The sequence below is a fragment of the Gigantopelta aegis genome, chromosome 4 (genome assembly GCF_016097555.1).
Source record: "Gigantopelta aegis isolate Gae_Host chromosome 4, Gae_host_genome, whole genome shotgun sequence".
Taxonomy (NCBI): Eukaryota; Metazoa; Mollusca; class Gastropoda; order Neomphalida; family Peltospiridae; genus Gigantopelta; species Gigantopelta aegis.
The window spans coordinates 112,305,805-112,329,571 of record NC_054702.1 but is presented as its reverse complement, the minus strand read 5'-3'; the positions used below and the strand labels follow the sequence as shown (position 1 = coordinate 112,329,571).

The 23,767-nt window shown below is 35.6% G+C and overlaps 1 protein-coding gene across 1 annotated transcript in view; it reads left to right on the top strand.

Moving 5' to 3' along the window:
* The window catches only part of LOC121370180 (staphylococcal nuclease domain-containing protein 1-like), a 40,829-nt gene that overhangs the window by 2,381 nt on the left and 14,681 nt on the right, over nucleotides 1-23,767 (top strand). The window contains exons 2-13 of the mRNA XM_041495294.1: nucleotides 10,492-10,641; nucleotides 10,971-11,094; nucleotides 11,471-11,552; nucleotides 11,877-12,040; nucleotides 12,865-12,956; nucleotides 14,509-14,667; nucleotides 15,761-15,867; nucleotides 16,269-16,359; nucleotides 17,030-17,121; nucleotides 17,472-17,598; nucleotides 18,460-18,542; nucleotides 18,959-19,010. Coding sequence (XP_041351228.1) covers nucleotides 10,492-10,641; nucleotides 10,971-11,094; nucleotides 11,471-11,552; nucleotides 11,877-12,040; nucleotides 12,865-12,956; nucleotides 14,509-14,667; nucleotides 15,761-15,867; nucleotides 16,269-16,359; nucleotides 17,030-17,121; nucleotides 17,472-17,598; nucleotides 18,460-18,542; nucleotides 18,959-19,010 — 1,323 coding nt within the window. The remainder of the gene's footprint in view (nucleotides 1-10,491; nucleotides 10,642-10,970; nucleotides 11,095-11,470; nucleotides 11,553-11,876; nucleotides 12,041-12,864; nucleotides 12,957-14,508; nucleotides 14,668-15,760; nucleotides 15,868-16,268; nucleotides 16,360-17,029; nucleotides 17,122-17,471; nucleotides 17,599-18,459; nucleotides 18,543-18,958; nucleotides 19,011-23,767) is intronic.

The following is a 23,767-nucleotide window of genomic DNA, read 5'->3' as shown; positions in this document are numbered from 1 at the left end:
TGCAGAACCATCAGTAAGTGAAAGTCCATTCATGACAGCCCCATCTGCGAGACGAATACATATCTCTTCTTATTAACCTAGATGTATTTTGTGGCCACCACACGGTTAGGCTTACTCTTGATAGTGGAGCGACCGGCAACATGATTCGAGAATCAACTGCCTTCCGTTTAGGCGCAAAAATCATTAAAAGTACACAGTCTGCCCACCAAGCTGATGTTTTTTCTCCATTGGAAACCATAGGAGAAACAGAGATCACATTCTCTCTCGAGAGACTGGCGTCGTGGCAGGCCATCGGTCTACAGTCTGGTAGGTACTGGGTTCGGATCCCAGTCGAGGCATGGGATTTTTAATCCAGATACCGACTCCAAACCCTGAGTGAGTGTTCCGCAAGGCTCAGTGGGTAGGTGTAAACCACTTGCACCGACCAGTGATCCATAACTGGTTCAACAAAGGCCATGGTTTGTGCTATCCTGCTTGTGGGAAGCGCAAATAAAAGATCCCTTGCTGCCAATCAGAAGAGTAGCCCATGTAGTGGCGACAGCAGGTTTCCTCTCAAAATCTGTGTGGTCCTGAACCATATGTCTGACGCCATATAACCGTAAATAAAATGTGTCGAGTGCGTCGTTAAATAAAACACTTCTTTCTTTCTCTCTCTCGAGAAACATCAGTTTATTTTTAAAGGTCTCGTTATCAAAAGTTTGGACGTTAACATTCTCGCAGATGTGCCATTTATGGAAGTAAATGATGTCTATGATCGCCCTGCAACTAGAACCATCATTCTCGGTGATGGTACATGTGATGGTACATGTTTTCCAGGCCAAAAGATTCTTCGCATTCGGTTTGACACGCTACAGTTTTGCAAGCTCCTTCCATTGCATCAACTATATGGCCTAGTGACTATATTGAGGTACAGGTTCCAGAACCATACAACAGTTCAAGTGAAGAATTTGCTCTAGAACCTCAATGGAATATCATGTGAACAAAGAACATGAAACCGTCCAATGTCTGGCCATTGCCCAGCATAGTTACTAGTGTCTCAGGCTGGATCCGCATTCCGAACCTATCAAACACCCCAGTTACCTTACAGAGAAACGAACATTTCTGCCAGATACGACCAGTGTTTGTTCCTGAAGTCTCTGCGTCGTGTCCACGTAGTCCTGACATTACAATCCGAGAGACACATATTGGTAAAACTTCAGATACGCATTCAGAGAGTGTCACTTTAGATCCAGATAATATCTTGACACCAGCATCCAAACATGACTTCAAAAGTCTGCTTTCTGAATTTGATGACGTATTCAGTCCAAGCATTCCAGGCTACAATGGTGCCATGGGCCCAGAAGATGCAGGCATATCAGTGGAATATGTCAACCCTTCCTTCCTAGTGAACAAGCCAAACGGAGGAACACGCCTTGTAACTGCATTTGCTGATGTTGGCCATTATAGTAAACCCCAACCTTCACTCTTACCAGACATTGATTCTACTCTGAGGAAAATTGCGCAGTGGAGACATATTATTACCACCGATCTTAACAGTGCTTTTTACCAGATACCGTTGTCCAAAGACTCCATGAAGTTCTGCGGTGTTGTAATGCTGTTTAGAGGTGTCAGAGTCTATGCCACATCTGCTATGGGCATGCCAGGATTGGAAACTGCCTTAGAGGAACTTTTGTGTCGCGTTCTCGGTTCATTACTGAAAGAAGGTATTGTTGTGAAAATTGCAGAGGGTCTTTTCTGTGGTGGCAATACAATCAACGAGGTGTTTAAACAACTGGAGGAGCGTTCTTGCTTGTCTACTAAAGGCCAACCTCCATCTCTCTCCTCGCAAGACGGTCATATGTCCGAAGTCCACAACCATCTTAGGATGGACTTGGAATTCAGGTTCACTTTCGGAAAACTCTCACAGGATTGATACACTTGTCAACTGCTCTGTACCACCTACAATCAAGGGTCTTCGATCATTCATTGGTGCTTACAAGGTACTCACCCGTGTTCTACCTGGATGCGCATCAATTCTTTCTCCACTAGATGACATCACTGCAGGCAAAGAGTCCAAGGACAAGATTGAATGGTCAGAAGACAGATTGACAGCATTTTATAGCGCTCGGAAAGAGCTGGCCCACCATAAATCCATAGTGATTCCTAGGCCAGATGATCAGCTATGGATTGTCACCGATGGCTCAACAAAACATCATGGAATTGGTGCTACAATGTACATCACACGCGATGGCAAGCTTCGACTTGCAGGCTTTTTCAGTGCGAAATTGAGAGCTCGTCAGTATACATGGATATCTTGTGAAATTGAGGCACTAGCTATTGCATCCGCCACTAAACACTTTAGTCCATATATTATACAGTCCAAAGCCAACACAGTCATCCTCACAGATAGTAAGCCCTGCGTCCAGGCTTACAAAAAACTAGCCATGGGTGAATTCTCCACGAGCCCACGTACGTTAACATTCCTCTCTACAGCAAGCCGATATCAAGCTGCCATAATGCACTTGGCAGATGCAGCTAATGTTCCGTCCGACTTCAGAAGCCGCAATGCTCCTGCTTGTAGCGAAACTGAATGCCAAATTTGTATTTTCGTCAGACAGTTCGAGAATGCTACTGTTCGCAAAGTGGACATCCAAGATATTCTAAAGGGAGCGGCACAATTACCATTCACCAGCCGAACTGTATGGTTACATATTCAGGAGGAATGTTCTGTACTGAGGCGTACTCACGCTCATTTACGCCATGGTACACGTCCATCCAAGAAGGTTACGAATGTTAAGGATGTCGAGCGTTACTTGAGAGTTGCCTCTATATCCAATAATGGCTTGTTGGTTGTTCGACGGCATGAACCTCTACATCCCACACATTCAAATGGGTCATCCAACCTGTCATGAAATGAAACTGGTTTTCCAGCGCTATTTCTATGCATTGGATTGTGATGATGCCATTACCCTCACTTCCACTAGTTGTCATCATTGTGCATCCTTAACCAAAGTTTCTCAGACGTCATCCAAGAAACTTCATGTCCACCTCCTGAAGTCACTGGATCCACATTTGCAGCTGATGTTATCAAACGTAACCGACAACTGATCTTCGTCCTTCGAGAAACAGTCACCTCATTCACTACAACATGTTGATTGAAAATGAACGTGCTGAATCATTATGTGACGCTTTGATTCGATCATGTGTTGAACTCCGTCCTCTCAGCGGTCCCCTTGCAGTTGTTCGTATTGACCCTGCTCCTGGATTCCAGGCTTTAATAAAGGATAAGCTACTGGAAAAGGAAAGAATTTCTTTAGAATTAGGAAGGATTAAGAATCCAAACAAAAATCCAATGGCGGAAAAAGCTGTTCAAGAGATAGAAGAAGAACTTGTTCGACATGATCCTTATGGTGGAAGCATTTCTTCTCTCACTCTAGCTATTGTTACAGCCAGACTTAATTCACGAATTCGCTCCCGGGGTCTGTCTTCAAGAGAAATGTGGACTCACAGAGACCAGTTCACAAACGACCAAATACCTGTTGATGATCACAAGTTGATCAGTGATCAAAATATGAGCCAACCATGAATTCAGTGAAAAGTTGAAGACACCATCTAGCCTCCAACCCCAGGTTCCTAGTGTTTCGATAGGTGACATGGTATACTTGTGAAATGATCGTCAAAAGACTTGTGGTCGACCACGGTACTTGGTTGTTCACAAGGATGGCACATGGTTAAACATAGCCAAATTTACAGGCAATCAACTGAGGAGTACCTCTTATAGAGTACGTGACAGCGAGCTTCAAAGTTCCCAGTTCCGTCATCAGTGTTAGCAAACCACTTCATACCATTCAGGATTTGCCTGATGATGAAGTCCAAACCTTTCATAACCCACCCAATCCACCACCTGTTCCTGAGCTGTTGTCTGATGTTGATCAATCCTATGATAATGGTGTGTTATTAGAGACAGATCCTACTGTTCCAGATGATGCGTGCAAAACGTCTATAGAGAGCACCCCAAATAACGTTCACCCGATTTGACAGTCCAGACGTCATCGGGTCAAGCCTGGACACCTTGATGACTATGTAACCGATTTTTGGTATAAATAACATTGAATAAGTACAACATAAAAGTACATAACATTTCCTTAGTTTACAGTTAATGTTTAAATTCCTTTAATATTTTGTTGTGTTACTCCAGACCAGACAGTCCGGTTCCATAATACATATGCAAGAACAATATTTTGATTTTCAAAACAGGAGTGGCAGAAGAGAGAAAGAAAAAAGTTGTCACTCCAACATTGGTTCTTTGAACGCTATTTGAGTTGTCAGGTTGTGATCGTGCTATTAGTACGATCATACTAATAAATAGGCCTCTTCCGGTTCCGCAGTTTTTGGCTCCAACTTATTCCTATTCAATGTGTTATATTTCTGTTCTTCTTACTGGCGTATGGGATCTCAGCGAAGTCGATATTGGTGACATGGTTATCATCTAATATGTGGAATCTGTCATTGCAATGGTTTTTCCTAGATTTCTGTCTGGACAAAATGTGAGTAAAATCTAACGAAAAATAAAGGTAGGAGAGCAATTTTTGGTAGTTGTTAACATTTTGGTTCGGACTTTAGATCATAGATGGACATTTGGACAGTTTATGATCACTCTCTCAACCAGAGATAATTTAGTCTATAACGAAAACAGGGAATTGCCAGGTAAGCAAATATTCCCACTCTAATACAACAATAATTCTATGTTTTATGTTAAACATTGATCATTTTCAAGTTCGCCGTTAACAAATATTTAAAATAGTAACCACTAATACACACACTACAGGAAGAAACCTGTTGGCATGTACATATTTAATTGCAACATTATTGAAAGGGGGTGCTGTCGGTTTCATCAAATGAAGAAACAGAAAAGTTGTACAGATCCTTGGCAGCAGAAATCAAGAAATTTACAATTGAAATCACAGCCAGCTTTTGCTTTTCTCCAGAAACCTGGTGGCATAAAGGCATCATCATCAGTTATACAGAGCCACCTTCAGGGGACATTTTGTTCAATATCGCGTCACAAGTTTCTGAGATCGCTACACAATTTGAAAACATTGAACAGTAGTAGCTAGTCAATTTTCAACTGACTAGAAATATCGCTAATCAAGGTTTTAAAAATAAAATGTTCCCTGACCTTTAGGCAGTTTGCGGAGTAGTTCATTGACTGAAACAAAGTGTAAAATGGTTTAGTTGTTTCAACACTAACCCCAGTCATTTCACTGCTAGTCTTCAGTATTACCAAATACAGGGCTTCTAGAATTTTTATAAAATCCACAAGCCATGGGATCAGTGATTTAAAAAAATTACTAGCCACTATTAAAAATTCACTAGCCACACTTTACTTTAAGTGTATACAATTTTACTAAATAATAGTAATAATCAGATATGTCACCTAAAGAGGGAGATAGAGCTTAAAAACACTAACACTTGGGGGGGTTAGGGGTGAGCTCAGGATATTCATATTCACAAATTAGACTTAACTGCAACATTTGAACCAAAAAAAATCACTAACCGTCGGGCATGACAGTAGTAGTTATTTACTAGCCCAACATTGAATATCACTACCGTATATCTTCGCCTGTAAGTCGATCTCGGCTATAAGTCGAGTCCCTAATTTCAAGCCATGAAAACCAATTTTTTTATTGACCCGTTTATAAGTCGACCCATGAAAAACAACTTATAAATATTGAAGTATTTCTTACTTTCAGCACATGAGAACAATAATGTACAATATTTGAACAAAAGAAAATTATTTTACAAACTTCGGTTTTAACGTTTTGTACATCGTAATAATATTCCAATCAAACTACATAGCATCAAAACGAAATATTCCCTTAGTAGATAATGAAAGCTGTTTGACTGTTACCGTATGGCACTGTACAGCATGGTTTTGTGCACTGACAACAACTTTATTTATAAACACTGACAACAGATCACAACGATAAAACTGAAAGTACATGTATCATCGGTTAATCACATGTTTTGCCGCCATATTAATACATGTAAGGAGGATAACTCTGGAAAGTACACAATACAATACAATACAATAACTTTATTTCCATGTTCATATATGTATAATAAAAACATAGTCTGGTTGACCAGCAAAAATAAAGTACATAAAATTAAACGCTAACATCAGAACAAAACAAAACTAAACTACAACTCTTGTTTAATAAAGTACATGTAGTGTAACAGGTTCTATTGTCTTTTGTCTGTTCTTCGATATTTGGTTAATTAAAATAAATAAATATTATTAAGTGGCAGGGGGTCTAGTTAGAAGGCTAGTTCATGCTGTGTCCAAATCTGAGCAGAGTTGTGCGATTGTAATGAGTTGTGTTTTAGGGCATTTGATGATAAAAAAGGTTTTTGTACCAAATGATGTGTGTCCCTATTGGTCTAGTGAACTGCAGAGATCAGTCTTAAGTTATTTTAAGGGAAGGCTCAGTAATATTCATGACGTTAATCACCGACAAGACATTGTTTGAACAACCATTAATGACAGTGAGCAGATTTCAAAATAAACTCAGGCAACAGGTAGTTAGTATTGTTTACATTTTAGCTATTAGTGATGACTGTTATTTTAACTAAGTGGACTGTTGTCTTGGCATGTGAGCGACATCGCACGCCTTTTCGCATAACCAAAACCGTTCTAATGCCCAAAAAACCAAATGGTTATAAAAAATAAATGTGTCAAATTAACATATTTGAGTATAAATACAGGGCATACTTCAACAATAAAACTTGTAAAATAATCCCCAAAACGGTAATATTTTTGGGTGAAATTTTTTTACCCTCTTATAAGTCGACCCCCCAAGTTATAAAATAATTTTTGGGTGAAAAAAAAATCGACTTATAGGCGAAGATATACGGTAGCCATGGGAGTGGGGCTACCATGATCTAGAAGCCCTGAAATATTTGATATCCAACAGCCGATGATTAATCATTGTGCTCTAGTAGTGTCGTTAAAACAAAACAAACTTTCACTACCAACCTTTCCTGCTGAAGCCACCTCCATCCTAGTTTTGGGGTGACACCTTCATATATGAAAATGGTTGTATATTATATTAATATGCAGCAAGGTAATAGAAATTGGTTTTTAGTTTCATTTTTTAAGAATAAAATGCTAAAAGATTATACCTGGCATGAAGAAATTTAACTGTTTGGGAAATTAAAAAAATTTACAGATTAATAAATGTATATAACATTTCCACCCAATCAGTGCATCAGTTCACGACCGAATTACAGTAAGTTCATTTATTTAAAGAGTTTTAGTTTTGTTATATTTTTTTGGTTAATTGTAATTTATATGTAGCCACAAATTCTGATGCTAAATGCACCAGGTTGCTAACAATTTGTGGAATCCAGCTTCAACCCTATCATCCTATGTACTGATACACTGTCAGGCCTTTACGGAGGTGCACAAAGTACTCGCCACTCGGCAAATGCTAGTAAAAATTCTGACGAACAAGTTAAAAAATGCAAATATCGGTCCGACATGCGATCTATCTTTTTTGTTTTACTAATTTAAAAAAAATGTATTATGTTGTTGTTTTATATAGAATCTGTGACTTCGCATTAGTCGTGCCAGAATTCCAAACCATTCAAACACATGGTTCAGAATAATGACGAAGTACACTAGAATACATGTTCCGCATTGACAACAGACGACTTCGGTTTTCATTTGAAGAGAAGACCGTGTATATAATAATATTGTTAAACAATAAAATTTATATTGTTCTATAGGCAGACAGACTAGTAGAAATTATAGCGGGCTAGCACATTTTTGTTGATTTTTTTCTGATTCAGAAATATTTTCCATTTCTGTGCCCCTGACTTCAGATTTCAGTATTTTGGAACAAGGTCTTTTTAGTGTTAACAGTTATGTTAATATTAGCTGGTAAAGAGTTGTATATATTCAGAAATGCATTTCAAGGCAGTCCTCTACTGGTCCAACTGGAGAGGACTATAGGTTTCATCTCCCTCCGTCTGTCCCACATATAGTATTCCGGATGATTTTTTACACAATGCCTTGAGATACTGAGCTGAAATTTTGTGTATTGCTTTATCATGTACCGTTACAGATCAAGTTGGACCTTCACAGCAATTTACCCATTTTTCAGCTTTTAATGTAGGAGATACAAACATTTGTTTTCCAGACTTCTTTTTTTGTGTGTGTACAATGCCTGAAAATATCAAAATTAAATTTTCTATTTTGCTTTATCATATACTGTTACAGATGAAGCTTATCTTTCATGGCATTTTACCCACTGTTGACAGTTATGACCCTTGAACATAGGAGATATGAACATTTGTTGGGCCTGGTAGGAGACATGTATTGCTTTAGCAGTTCTCTCAGAATGCTTGTTTTAATAATCTAATTATAGCTTAATACTCCATTAGTCTTGAGGTGAAATGTTTCGATAGTGTAGTAGAGTTATGGTATAATAGTGTAAAATGTGATACTGACATGCCACTTTGCACGCAGTTAGGATATCATGTGTAGAGTAAAACTTAATATAGGACCAGCCTGGCAGTAACCCCTATTGGCAAGGTGACGTCACAATTCAAAATGGCCACCAATTAACTATTTCTCTCTGTATCATATTTAAAAGTGTAGGATATGAAATGACATATTTCAGACAATATTATTACTATTTATGTGTTGCTATTACAGTCAAATCCCCTTATTTGCATACCCACAGTGCAGCTCGATCATATGCAATTAACCAGGTTACGTAGTCGATTAACTGATAGTATCGACTTTTGTTTTGTACAAAACTACAAAAAAGCATGGCAGACAATCTAGCACAGTGTGGTACTTCATACCATAACTATTATAGTTAACACATGCAGTTGAATATAAATAAATGTAAAAGGAAATAATAATAATTAAAAAATAAAAATTATAATAAGTAGGCCTATATATTAATCATTATTTTTGAAAAAAATATGAATATGTTGAACAATAAAAGAAGCATGTTTAATCACAAATACTGTATATATAATAGCTCAATGGGTACTTGTAAAGCCTAAATATCAATGAAATCATTCACTTTTTAGATAAGTATGAAAATTTTCTATTGCTTAGTGGTGTCTATTTAAAAACAGATATTAATATTTTCCCCTGTGATGGTTATTTTGAATTTCAAAATGGCTGCCACCCGTTACAATTTGTACTGAGAATCTTGGATTCTAAGGCACGTAGAACCATGATTCCAAAACCTTTTCTCATGAGCTGTGAATCAACCAGTAGGTAATATGTTTGCCATATTGGATTTTATATTTTAATGATGACCGCCATATGTAAACATTTTCAATAAAACAGATACGTCTGTAGTTCCAAAGCCTATATACATATTCTACAAACTATAAATCTGCTAATGCATGTAAATATTTGTATACATATTTACCAACATAAAATTACAATAAAGCAAAATTAAAGATGCATCATGTTGAAATTATATTATATTTTTTAAGGTGTTGAAAGTATTTATAACAAGATGCCAAAGTATTTCATATTGAGGTTTATGTATACTGTAAAATCGTGTTTGTTTGTGGTGGTCACACAATGAAAATATAATACACCTATTCATATAATATGAACTTGTGTGTGTGTGTGTGTGTGTGTGTGTGTGTGTGTGTGTGTGTGTGTGTGTGTGTGTGTGTGTGTGTGTGTGTGTGTGTTTAGAAACATCATGAAAGTTTAAACCAACTAAATTAAAGGATTTCACAGTAGTTTATTAAAGGACCTCATCTGAATCATCTTTCTATTACAAACGTGTATGTGCATTTGACTAAAGTTGCTGGACCAGTAGGACTACATACTAGAGCTTATGCCTTTGGACTCCATAAATCAGTGTCTCTTACTACTACACTTAACAGCACACAACTATTGGCAAAAGTGTCATATGACAATTTGGTGACAAGAAATGAATTACTGATTTGTTTGAAACCGATAATCATCAGTTATATGTGTAGTCAGTACACAATACTGAAAATAATAATTTATTTGCCTTGTACCCTAGTACTGCACTTGATATTGTTACATAGGGAATTAGGTAGGCAGAAGCTGCGGTGCTTCTTTTGTGGCTTAATGACCTAGTAGATGTTAGTCAATGTCCTCATTAAGAAGTGTATTGGGTTTAACATAGTTACTTGTACATATTGAAGAATAATTTTAAAATAAATTTGATTGGTTGATTCTAATCAGTATTTCAAAAAGGTTTCTGAAATTAAAGGGTATGAATCATCTGGAACAAGCCCTTTCAATAATTAATTCTAAAGTTGCATTTATACAACATTCAGAAAATATATTATTGTCATCCATTTATTAAAGCAAACACAAAAGTGCCCAGAAAATGGTGAAAATGCCACACTTGTTTGTAGTCTAGATTCTTCCATGCCTTGACAAATATCTAGGGCAAACACTACATTTATATACATTACATTCTGTATTTGTATTGGCAGGTATTGTCTGGCGATGCAGTGGTGATTCGTGGCCAGCCAAAAGGTGGACCTCCTCCAGAACGAACAGTCTGCTTCTCCAATATCCAGGCCCCTAAAGTAGCACGGCGAGCCAATCCTAATGTCGAAGGATCCGCAGAAACTAGAGATGAGGTCATTACAAATATTATACTGTAATTCAGGGACTGAACACGATATGAAATTATCACGAACCAACTATCTCAGTCAAAATCGCGACATAATATTACCACAAGTTGATTAGATTCTCTGTTAAAATATAGTAGATACACTATGTTTGTTTGGCTAGGAGAAAAACAAGATGATTACATTTTCAGTCGAAGTTGACCTCATTTTTAACATATCTTTTGTCTAGGTCGACTCCTCTACATTTATTGATGATTAATAACTTATACATGTTTTGTTTTACTTTGTTTAGTTTTGAGGATGTGCCTAAATTATGCATTTATTATGATTCTTTGTAGCCATTTGCATGGGAAGCCAGAGAACTTTTGAGGAAAAAGCTGATTGGTCGAGAGGTTGTTTTCACAGTTGAATATAAAGCTCCTGGCACTGGCAGGGAATATGGCTGTGTCTACTTGGGCAAAGGTAACAATATTTTAAGGTATACAGGCTTGTGAAAATAAGTTGACAAATGGTTCAGTTCATTATACATTTGATGTCTTCATATGTGCTACTGTTGGAAATAAATGTAGACATCATTATGTTGAACTACATTGTGGAGAGGAACTGAGTACAGCAAACCACTTTGGGTTAGCGGTCTTCTATGAATATAATCAACAACTGGCAAATAGATTTTTAGGTTTTTTTTAAACAAATGCCTATGGTTAATTTAATTTGATATTGGAAGAAGATACTTCTGTATCAACATTCACAGGTTGCTTTGTTTTGACATTTCTTGCCTTTAATTTATTTGAATGTGTGAATATGTATGTGAATTTTATGAAATGAAACATATTTTCAGACATGAGTGGTGAGAACATGACTGAGATGATGATCAACACCGGCTTGGTGGAAGTGCGGCGCGGGGGACTCAAGACCGACGAGTGAGTAGGGGGAACAGTTTCGCTTGTCTGCCTTCCTACTAGAGTCATTTATTAATGACAGTTAAATTCAAGTTTACTATGTTTCTAAATTTTACATTGCATACCCATGGTTAACAGATATATCAGTAATTGTTATAACAGTCAATTTAAACCACTTGCTAAAACTATATTAGCTGCAATATACTTAAATTATGTGACACATTTTAAAAATAGTTTTGTTCAGCCTTTTGTCTATCTGAATCATACGAACCTGCCATTCACAATGTAATTTTAAAAAATATATTTGTATGTTTTATAAGCAGTGTTAATATCTTGTGTTTTTAGCCCAGGTCAGCAAAAACTGGTTCAGCTTGAAGAAGCAGCAAAGACTGCTGGGAAAGGCAAATGGGCGAGTGATGTCAATGTTAACGATCACATCAGAGATAATAAATGGACGCTAGAAAATCCACGCAACTTTGTTGATTCACATCATAACAAGCCACTTAATGGTAAACCTTCTTTAATATGCTTTGGTTTACTTTGTATTTGCAAGTATTAAGCTCGACAACAAGACATTCTGGCACCATTAGATTGGCTTTGTACACCATGAATATAACATGTCTTACAGTACTGTTCTTACATGTTATATTTGATGGATGATACAGTGTTTTTTACATTTTATCTTTTAAGACTTGAACTTAATATGCTAAATTTATGAATTTTAGATGAACATGTGGGTCATTCAATATCTAATTTGCATGTTAGGATTCTTGACTGTTGTTTAAAAGTCTTTGTTTCAAAAAAGGAAATTTGTTAAAAATGTTCACTCTTGCTTTTGCTTAGATCTAGATGGGGAACAGTGCAAATACAATTATTTCTCAGTAGTGTTCCACAATTCTCTTTACGACATTAAAGATTCCCGGTCTTTTGGGGTTTTTTTTGTCTCACCCTTACGAAGTAAAAAGGTAAGATATGGTATGACTTTTCTGGCAACAGCAGTGGCAACGGTGTCAACTTTTGCTCATTGTTAAAAGTTTTGTGTTTAGCTCCATTTCTAATAAACTGTAAGTCCTACCTCATTGAAACTTGATTTATAGTTTCATCTATGAATGATCATCTCAATGCATGTTTAAAAAGGTGAAATAAATTAAAATGTTAATTTAATTTTCCGTAAAGTTTAATTGTTACGGTTTGGGTTGGGTTTTTTAAACATGGTTTGAGAAGAACATCTGTAGATGCAATTATTAGTGACACTGAATAAATTTATGGCAGAGGGGTATTTAAATCTTTAGAATTGTTGTTTGAAATACTGAGAAACTGTCCATACTTCCAGCTGTAATTGAGCACGTTCGTGACGGGTGCACAGTGAGAGCCTTCATACTGCCAAGTTTTCATTACGTCACAGTGATGATATCGGGCATAAAGGTAAGGCTTTATAGATAGTAATCATCTTTGACAGCTTCTTTATTCAGCAGATATCACTGTGTCTTGTACACTTTCAAGCTGGCAATATATCCACATGCATACCAGGCTTCAAACTCTTACTTGATAAATCGGACTTGAAGTTCAATTTTCAAAATATATTTCCACAAGGTCTTCAAGGAACATTTTGTGTTTAATGTTTTAAAATTGTGTTACGATGTCTGAAACTTGCGTCACAAATCATAACACAATACTGAACAAAATAGACGTAAATATTTTAATATAAATCCACAGTATTTTTTTGTCGATCTTGATAGTTTTGTGTTCTTTAAAAATGACAAATTCTTTGAAATGTTTTGAAATTTTATTGGTACCTCGATGTAATACTGTATAACCAGAAATTTTTGAGGATTTTTATTTTCGTGGGTTTCTAGGGTAAGTAGTCAGCATCGAAAATATAAATCCTTAAAAATATTTGAAAACATCAACAAATTCTAACGAAAATATTTATTGTGAAAACCATAACACACTGACAATTTACCGGAACATTTTATTTCCTGTCATGCGCAGTCCACCGGATACGACGAGAATAGTATAGTCAAAACAAGTTAGAATTTTTAAAAAGTTATTGCGTGAATCTCATTGTTTGTAGAATATAATGAAATATGTTTAAATTTCGTATATTGTTTTTGTCAATGTCCGCCCGCACTGCATCAGAGATTCTGGGGTGGATGAATGCAGATTTCCACATTTCCTGGCGTATTTTTAATTCTATTATTCTGCCATAACTTTCATAATCCACCTTGGATAAATTCGTTTTATCGCCGAAGTACGCATTTCGATCTTGATGTCCGTTACAACTTGGTCGTCTTTCACAGCCAGGGAAACCTGCTTTGAATACCATGTGGTAAAATTAGACTTCATGGCGTCCTTAAGTGGTTTGTTCACACATACGTCGTAATTGGCTTTACACAAAATCAAAGACTGATCAGTTGGCTGTCGAATAGCATACCGGGAATCACAGTGGCCAATTAGACTACAGGTGACTGTTCTATTGTTTAACTTTACACGTCGGTGATATCGAACAACTGGCAGCTGAGGTGAAACTTTAATCAACAATAGCAAGTATTCTCGCAACTAGACTTGCTAAAACTCGAAAATAAAATCACTTTCAATTTAGATTTGGCAAACAACGAAAATAAGAAACCTTGAAATGTTTTTATACCCCAAACCACGAAAAATTAAGACCACGAAAATTTCCGGTTATATGGTAATAAGATAAAACATACAAATACCCTCCTCCCTCCTTCCAAAACACAATTTCAGTTTCATTTTCAAAACTTACATGTACATATTGATAAAATGTTTTTTTTAAAACCTGCATTACATTCTTAGTAGGTTCATTCTTTTATTTTGTAAAATTTTTTTTATCTCTTGATCATATTCATTGATGAATAAATAATTTGTTGTTTTCATGTTGGTGTCTGTCTGTTTACATACTTCTGAAGCTATTAAAAAGCATTGTTTTGTTCACATGTTTTTCTTTTGTTTTCAGTGTCCAATGTTTAAGCAGGATGACGAAGGCAAGCAAGTAGCAGAGCCATTTGCTGAAGAGGCTAAATTCTTTACAGAGTCTCGCCTGCTACAGAGAGACGTGAAGATCATTCTGGAGGGCGTGTCCAACCAGAATCTGCTGGGAACAGTGATACACCCTGTTAGTTTTACTGTTACTTTGGTTTTCACTGTATACACCCTGTTAGTTGAACTGTTACATTGGTTTTCACTGTATACACCCCATTAGTTGCACTGTTACATTGGGTTTTACTGTATACACCCCATTAGTTGTACTGTTACATTGGGTTTTACTGTATACACCCTGTTAGTTGTACTGTTACATTGGGTTTTACTGTACACACCCTATTAGTTGCACTGTTACATTGGTTATCACTGTATACACCCCGTTAGTTGCACTGTTACATTGGTTATCACTGTATACACCCCATTAGTTGTACTGTTACGTTGGTTTTCACTGTATACACCCTGTTAGTTGTACTGTTACGTTGGTTTTCACTGTATACACCCTGTTAGTTGCACTGTTACGTTGGTTTTCACTGTATACACCCCGTTAGTTGCACTGTTACATTGGTTATCACTGTATACACCCAGTTAGTTGCACTGTTACTTTGATTTTCACTGTATACACCCCGTTAGTTGTACTTTTACATTGGTTTTCACTGTATACACCCCGTTAGGTGTACTATTACATTGGTTTTCACTGTATACACCCCGTTAGTTGTACTGTTACATTGGTTTTCACTGTATACACCCTGTTAGTTGTACTGTTACGTTGGTTTTCACTGTATACACCCCGTTAGTTGTACTGTTACGTTAGTTTTCACTGTATACACCCCGTTAGTTGCACTGTTATATTGGGTTTCACTGTATACACCCCGTTAGTTGCACTGTTATATTGGGTTTCACTGTATACACCCCGTTAGTTGCACTGTTATATTGGGTTTCATTGTTCTCAGCTTTCTGTCGGTCTCAGTTTACAATTAGATCTCAAACTTGTTCATTTAACCAAAGATTGTTTTCAGTTGTTTCCATTTTTTGGTATTTCTGTTGCTGCTTAACAGGTTTAACTTAGTACTATATCTTTTAGTTATTCATTACAATTGGTTACCTTAAAACAAGCTTCAACAAGTACATGTTTTTGAAAGTAATGTTCTTTTCATCATATTGTATTTCAGAACGGTAATATACGTATACTATTTCATAACTCTAATATAATATGTATAATATTTCAGAACGGTAACATAGGAGAGCTGCTGTTGAAGGAAGGTTTCGCTCGGTGTGTTGACTGGAGTATGGGGGTCGTCTCACAAGGGCCAGAAAAACTAAGAGCAGCAGAAAAGTGAGTTTATTATTATATCCAGTTTTAGAGAATTATAATCTAGAATTGAAACTTGGAGAAATGTGACCTACTTTAACAGAAATGTACAATCCACTGAGGTTATTAATTTTACCAACTCATAGATGTACAGTTCACTGGGGTTATCAATTTTACCAACTTATAGATGTACAATTCACTGAGGTTATCAATTTTACCAACTCATAGATGTACAATTCACTGAGGTTATCAATTTTACTAACTCATAGATGTATAATTCAATGAGGTTATCAATTTTACCGACTCCTTATACATGTTGCACAATGTTTACAGCATACATTTATGATACATTAAAGTATTAGTTTATAACAGTAAAGCAAAGTTGCTGTAAGACAGTGATGACCACTGATTTTTAATGTTGACAGAATGGCCAAAGAGAAGAAACTGAGGATCTGGAAAGACTACAAACCATCGGCTTCAACTATCGACCACAAGGACAAAAATTACAGTGGAAAGGTACTTGATTATTTGTATAACTTGCCAGATTATTGTTATTTATCTGTCGCAACAGAAGGGGCAGGACGTAGCCCAGTGGTAAAATGTTTGTTTGATGTGTGGTCGGTCTAGGGTCAAACCCCGTCAGTGGACTCATTGGGTTATTTCTTGTTCCAGCCAGTGCTCCACAACTGGTGTAACAAAGGCCATGGTATGTACTATTCTGTCTGTGGAATGGTGCATATAAAAGATCCCTTGCTGCTAATCGAAAAGAGTAGCCCATGAAGTGGCGACAGCAGGTTTCCTCTTAGTATCTGTGTGGTCCTTAACCATATGTCTGATGCCATATAACCCTAAATAAAATGTGTTGAGTGCATCGTTAAATAAAACCCTTCCTTCCTTCCTGTCAGTCTAGAATGTTTGCTCTGTGTTTATCTAACATAAAAGTTTAATGACTAGTCTGCTTTGCTGAATTTATCTTCAGTGTTATCTGTTTAATTACTTAGTCATCTGTTCGATTATAGCTGCAAGTATATTCTGTCCATGGAACTCGAGTTGAGATATATTTTGAATATAAATAATATTGATTGTGTACATGCACATCTTACTGTGTATGTTGAAGAATGTGTATTACATCATTACAGTAAACATGTAATTGTAATTGTGAACCTGTCTTTATTTTCCATTACAGGTAATTGAGGTTGTCAATGGCGATGCCCTTGTTGTCAGATTGGGAGAAAATTCATTCAAAAAGATTTTTCTAGCAAGTATACGACCACCACGGTATGTCCGTTTATATTTTGTCTTAGAAAATTTTATCAAAGTATAAAATCATTTCCAAAACTAAAATACTTATGTTAATGAATGAATGCTTAGTAATACTCCAGTGCACTGTTTTATCTTAATTTATTGATGGTCAGACATTTGTAAAATGAACACATTATTTAAAGAGAGACAAAACATGTTGCTGCAAAAGACTTCTTTTTTTGTTAAATTAACATTGATAAAATACATTGTAATTTGGCTTAGTCTTCTACCATATGTCTATGGTTAAAACTGCATAGTCTTTAAGTTTTATAGTAGAACAATACATGATGGTTTGCAGATTCTCCTTTAATGAGTTTTTCTTTCAGAATATCTCAAGAATCTGGTGACAGTGCCCCAACACGAGATGCAAACAAGCGAATTCGACCACTGTATGACATTCCTTATATGTATGAAGCTCGTGAATTTCTAAGGAAAAAACTAATTGGCAAGAAGGTATATGTTTGTTGCAAGAGTATTAACAAATCTGGTGGATAACATTATTAGGATATTCAATATTTTAAAGGAAAATGTTAAACAAATATTTGTGGAGGACTGAAACACATTTTATCTGAGGACCAATGCTAAGGAAAGGCAATAATAACAATACTCTGGACTCGATGTTTTAAGACCAAATTCACTAAACTTGAGATTGCAGTTTTGCAGTGCAGTACAAAACTACTTGAAAGGACGATTCTGTGTTGCTTAACAAAGCTTTGAATTAGGCCCCAGGCTTGTAAGTTGAATAATTTAAAATATTGTAATCCTTGTGCATTCATAGCATTTTACTAGAGGGTAAAAAAGTAAAGTTTGTTTTATTTAACGATGCCACTAGAGCACATTGATTTTTTATCTTATCATCGGCTATTGGACGTCAAACATATGGTCATTCTGACACTGTTTTTAAGAGGAAACCCGCTGTCATACTGGAGGTTGATACTAGTACATTTACTGTCACTTGCACATAAGTAAAAAGGTTGTATTTTTCTGACTAGATGTGATGAGCAATGTGGTTTGCTTGTTGATTTTTATTAAATCATTACTTTACTAATTAGACAGACAAAGTACATATCTGTAGTGATTTCTAACTTTACATATGAGTTTTATAATAATCATGTGATTTGTTTTATAATAATCATGTGATTTTTTTTATAATAATCATGTGATTTGTAGGTAACAGTTGAAGTTGACTACGTTCAGCCACCCAACCAGGGATTTTTTTTATAATAATCATGTGATTTGTAGGTAACAGTTGAAGTTGACTACGTTCAGCCACCCAACCAGGGATTTGTTTTATAATAATCATGTGATTTGTAGGTAACAGTTGAAGTTGACTACGTTCAGCCACCCAACCAGGGATTTCCCGAGAAGACCTGTTGTACAGTTACCATAGGAGGCATGTAAGTATTTTGTAATGTGTTGCTTTCTAAACCTCAAGTGTAATAATTATTCTTATTACTATACAATTGAAAAATTATTTTGGATTTTGGATTTTCATTTTTATATCAAACGTCTTCCACTGATGGGTAATGAAATTTCAATGTAAAGCTATTAATAACCAGAAGTATAGAATTGTTTTAAAGACCAATTTTGATGCAAACTTAGATTCTAGTGATATTGTTTTGTTACAGAAATATATTCTAGTGTTACATTGTGGTGCAGCATATTGGAGTAAGTCGGTATGTCTTAACTGATTTTATTAAACACCCTAGGTGTGTTGATCAATAAATATTTTGTGCTTGCAGTGTATGTACCATTCAAATCTTGGGTATGTACAGTAAACTAAATTACTAAAACATTCTTCACTGCCTAACAGCAATGTAGCAGAGGCCCTCGTCAGTAAAGGCCTGGCTTCATTTCACCTGTGTGTGATAGTGTTATAGCTTTATTACTGGTAAATATTAACATGGGACAAGTAAACGTTAAGAACCGTTTATTACTGGTAAATATTAACTAGGCTTCAGGTGCTTCATTTCACCTGTGTGTGATAGTGTTATAGCTTTATTCAACTGGTAAAGCTGTATTAACACGGTAGGTGCTTCATTTCACCTGTGTGTGATAGTGTTATAGCTGTTTATTACTGGTAAATATTAACACTAGGTGCTTCATTTCACCTGTGTGTGATAGTGTTATAGCTTTATTACTGGTAAATATTAACACTAGGTGCTTCATTTCACCTGTGTGTGATAGTGTTATAGCTTTATTACTGGTAAATATTAACACTAGGTGCTTCATTTCACCTGTGTGTGATAGTGTTATAGCTTTATTACTGGTAAATATTAACACTAGGTGCTTCATTTCACCTGTGTGTGATAGTGTTATAGCTTTATTACTGGTAAATATTAACACTAGGTGCTTCATTTCACCTGTGTGTGATAGTGTTATAGCTTTATTACTGGTAAATATTAACACTAGGTGCTTCATTTCACCTGTGTGTGATAGTGTTATAGCTTTATTACACTAGGGTAACCTGTGTGTGATAGTGTTTTAGCTTTATTACCGGTTATTAACACTAGGTGCTTCATTTCACCTGTGTGTGATAGTGTTATAGCTTTATTACCGGTAAATATTAACACTAGGTGCTTCATTTCACCTGTGTGTGATAGTGTTATAGCTTTATTACTGGTAAATATTAACACTAGGTGCTTCATTTCACCTGTGTGTGATAGTGTTATAGCTTTATTACCTGGTAAATATTAACACTAGGTGCTTCATTTCACCTGTGTGTGATAGTGTTATAGCTTTATTACCTGTGGTAAATATTAACACTAGGTGCTTCATTTCACCTGTGTGTGATAGTGTTATAGCTTTATTACTGGTAAATATTAACACTAGGTGCTTCATTTCACCTGTGTGTGATAGTGTTATAGCTTTATTACTGGTAAATATTAACACTAGGTGCTTCATTTCACCTGTGTGTGATAGTGTTATAGCTTTATTACTGGTAAATATTAACACTAGGTGCTTCATTTCACCTGTGTGTGATATATTATAGCTTTAGGTGGTAAATATTAACACTAGGTGCTTCATTTCACCTGTGTGTGATAGTGTTATAGCTTTATTACTGGTAAATATTAACACTAGGTGCTTCATTTCACCTGTGTGTGATAGTGTTATAGCTTTATTACTGGTAAATATTAACACTAGGTGCTTCATTTCACCTGTGTGTGATAGTGTTATAGCTTTATTACTGGTAAATATTAACACTAGGTGCTTCATTTCACCTGTGTGTGATAGTGTTATAGCTTTATTACTGGTAAATATTAACACTAGGTGCTTCATTTCACCTGTGTGTGATAGTGTTATAGCTTTATTACTGGTAAATATTAACACTAGGTGCTTCATTTCACCTGTGTGTGATAGTGTTATAGCTTTATTACTGGTAAATATTAACACTAGGTGCTTCATTTCACCTGTGTGTGATAGTGTTATAGCTTTATTACTGGTAAATATTAACACTAGGTGCTTCATTTCACCTGTGTGTGATAGTGTTATAGCTTTATTACTGGTAAATATTAACACTAGGTGCTTCATTTCACCTGTGTGTGATAGTGTTATAGCTTTATTACTGGTTATTACTAGGTGCTTCATTTATTACTGGTAAATATTAACACTAGGTGCTTCATTTCACCTGTGTGTGATAGTGTTATAGCTTTATTACTGGTAAATATTAACACTAGGTGCTTCATTTCACCTGTGTGTGATAGTGTTATAGCTTTATTACTGGTAAATATTAACACTAGGTGCTTCATTTCACCTGTGTGTGATAGTGTTATAGCTTTATTACTGGTAAATATTAACACTAGGTGCTTCATTTCACCTGTGTGTGATAGTGTTATAGCTTTATTACTGGTAAATATTAACACTAGGTGCTTCATTTCACCTGTGTGTGATAGTGTTATAGCTTTATTACTGGTAAATATTAACACTAGGTGCTTCATTTCACCTGTGTGTGATAGTGTTATAGCTTTATTACTGGTAAATATTAACACTAGGTGCTTCATTTCACCTGTGTGTGATAGTGTTATAGCTTTATTACTGGTAAATATTAACACTAGGTGCTTCATTTCACCTGTGTGTGATAGTGTTATAGCTTTATTACTGGTAAATATTAACACTAGGTGCTTCATTTCACCTGTGTGTGATAGTGTTATAGCTTTATTACTGGTAAATATTAACACTAGGTGCTTCATTTCACCTGTGTGTGATAGTGTTATAGCTTTATTACTGGTAAATATTAACACTAGGTGCTTCATTTCACCTGTGTGTGATAGTGTTATAGCTTTATTACTGGTAAATATTAACACTAGGTGCTTCATTTCACCTGTGTGTGATAGTGTTATAGCTTTATTACTGGTAAATATTAACACTAGGTGCTTCATTTCACCTGTGTGTGATAGTGTTATAGCTTTATTACTGGTAAATATTAACACTAGGTGCTTCATTTCACCTGTGTGTGATAGTGTTATAGCTTTATTACTGGTAAATATTAACACTAGGTGCTTCATTTCACCTGTGTGTGATAGTGTTATAGCTTTATTACTGGTAAATATTAACACTAGGTGCTTCATTTCACCTGTGTGTGATAGTGTTATAGCTTTATTACTGGTAAATATTAACACTAGGTGCTTCATTTCACCTGTGTGTGATAGTGTTATAGCTTTATTACTGGTAAATATTAACACTAGGTGCTTCATTTCACCTGTGTGTGATAGTGTTATAGCTTTATTACTGGTAAATATTAACACTAGGTGCTTCATTTCACCTGTGTGTGATAGTGTTATAGCTTTATTACCTGTGTGTGATAGTGTTATGCTTTATTACTGGTAAATATTAACACTAGGTGCTTCATTTCACCTGTGTGTGATAGTGTTTTAGCTTTATTACTGGTAAATATTAACACTAGGTGCTTCATTTCACCTGTGTGTGATAGTGTTATAGCTTTATTACTGGTAAATATTAACACTAGGTGCTTCATTTCACCTGTGTGTGATAGTGTTATAGCTTTATTACTGGTAAATATTAACACTAGGTGCTTCATTTCACCTGTGTGTGATAGTGTTATAGCTTTATTACTGGTAAATATTAACACTAGGTGCTTCATTTCACCTGTGTGTGATAGTGTTATAGCTTTATTACTGGTAAATATTAACACTAGGTGCTTCATTTCACCTGTGTGTGATAGTGTTATAGCTTTATTACTGGTAAATATTAACACTAGGTGCTTCATTTCACCTGTGTGTGATAGTGTTATAGCTTTATTACTGGTAAATATTAACACTAGGTGCTTCATTTCACCTGTGTGTGATAGTGTTATAGCTTTATTACCGGTAAATATTAACACTAGGTGCTTCATTTCACCTGTGTGTGATAGTGTTATAGCTTTATTACTGGTAAATATTAACACTAGGTGCTTCATTTCACCTGTGTGTGATAGTGTTATAGCTTTATTACTGGTAAATATTAACACTAGGTGCTTCATTTCACCTGTGTGTGATAGTGTTATAGCTTTATTACTGGTAAATATTAACACTAGGTGCTTCATTTCACCTGTGTGTGATAGTGTTATAGCTTTATTACTGGTAAATATTAACACTAGGTGCTTCATTTCACCTGTGTGTGATAGTGTTATAGCTTTATTACTGGTAAATATTAACACTAGGTGCTTCATTTCACCTGTGTGTGATAGTGTTATAGCTTTATTACTGGTAAATATTAACACTAGGTGCTTCATTTCACCTGTGTGTGATAGTGTTATAGCTTTATTACTGGTAAATATTAACACTAGGTGCTTCATTTCACCTGTGTGTGATAGTGTTATAGCTTTATTACTGGTAAATATTAACACTAGGTGCTTCATTTCACCTGTGTGTGATAGTGTTATAGCTTTATTACTAGGTGTTCATTTAGCTGTGTGTTAGTGTTTAGCTTTATTACTGGTAAATATTAACACTAGGTGCTTCTAGGTGCTTCGGTATTTCACCTGTGTGTGATAGTGTTATAGCTTTATTACTGGTAAATATTAACACTAGGTGCTTCATTTCACCTGTGTGTGATAGTGTTATAGCTTTATTACTGGTAAATATTAACACTAGGTGCTTCATTTCACCTGTGTGTGATAGTGTTATAGCTTTATTACTGGTAAATATTAACACTAGGTGCTTCATTTCACCTGTGTGTGATAGTGTTATAGCTTTATTACTGGTAAATATTAACACTAGGTGCTTCATTTCACCTGTGTGTGATAGTGTTATAGCTTTATTACTGGTAAATATTAACACTAGGTGCTTCATTTCACCTGTGTGTGATAGTGTTTTAGCTTTATTACTGGTAAATATTAACACTAGGTGCTTCATTTCACCTGTGTGTGATAGTGTTATAGCTTTATTACTGGTAAATATTAACACTAGGTGCTTCATTTCACCTGTGTGTGATAGTGTTATAGCTTTATTACTGGTAAATATTAACACTAGGTGCTTCATTTCACCTGTGTGTGATAGTGTTATAGCTTTATTACTGGTAAATATTAACACTAGGTGCTTCATTTCACCTGTGTGTGATAGTGTTATAGCTTTATTACTGGTAAATATTAACACTAGGTGCTTCATTTCACCTGTGTGTGATA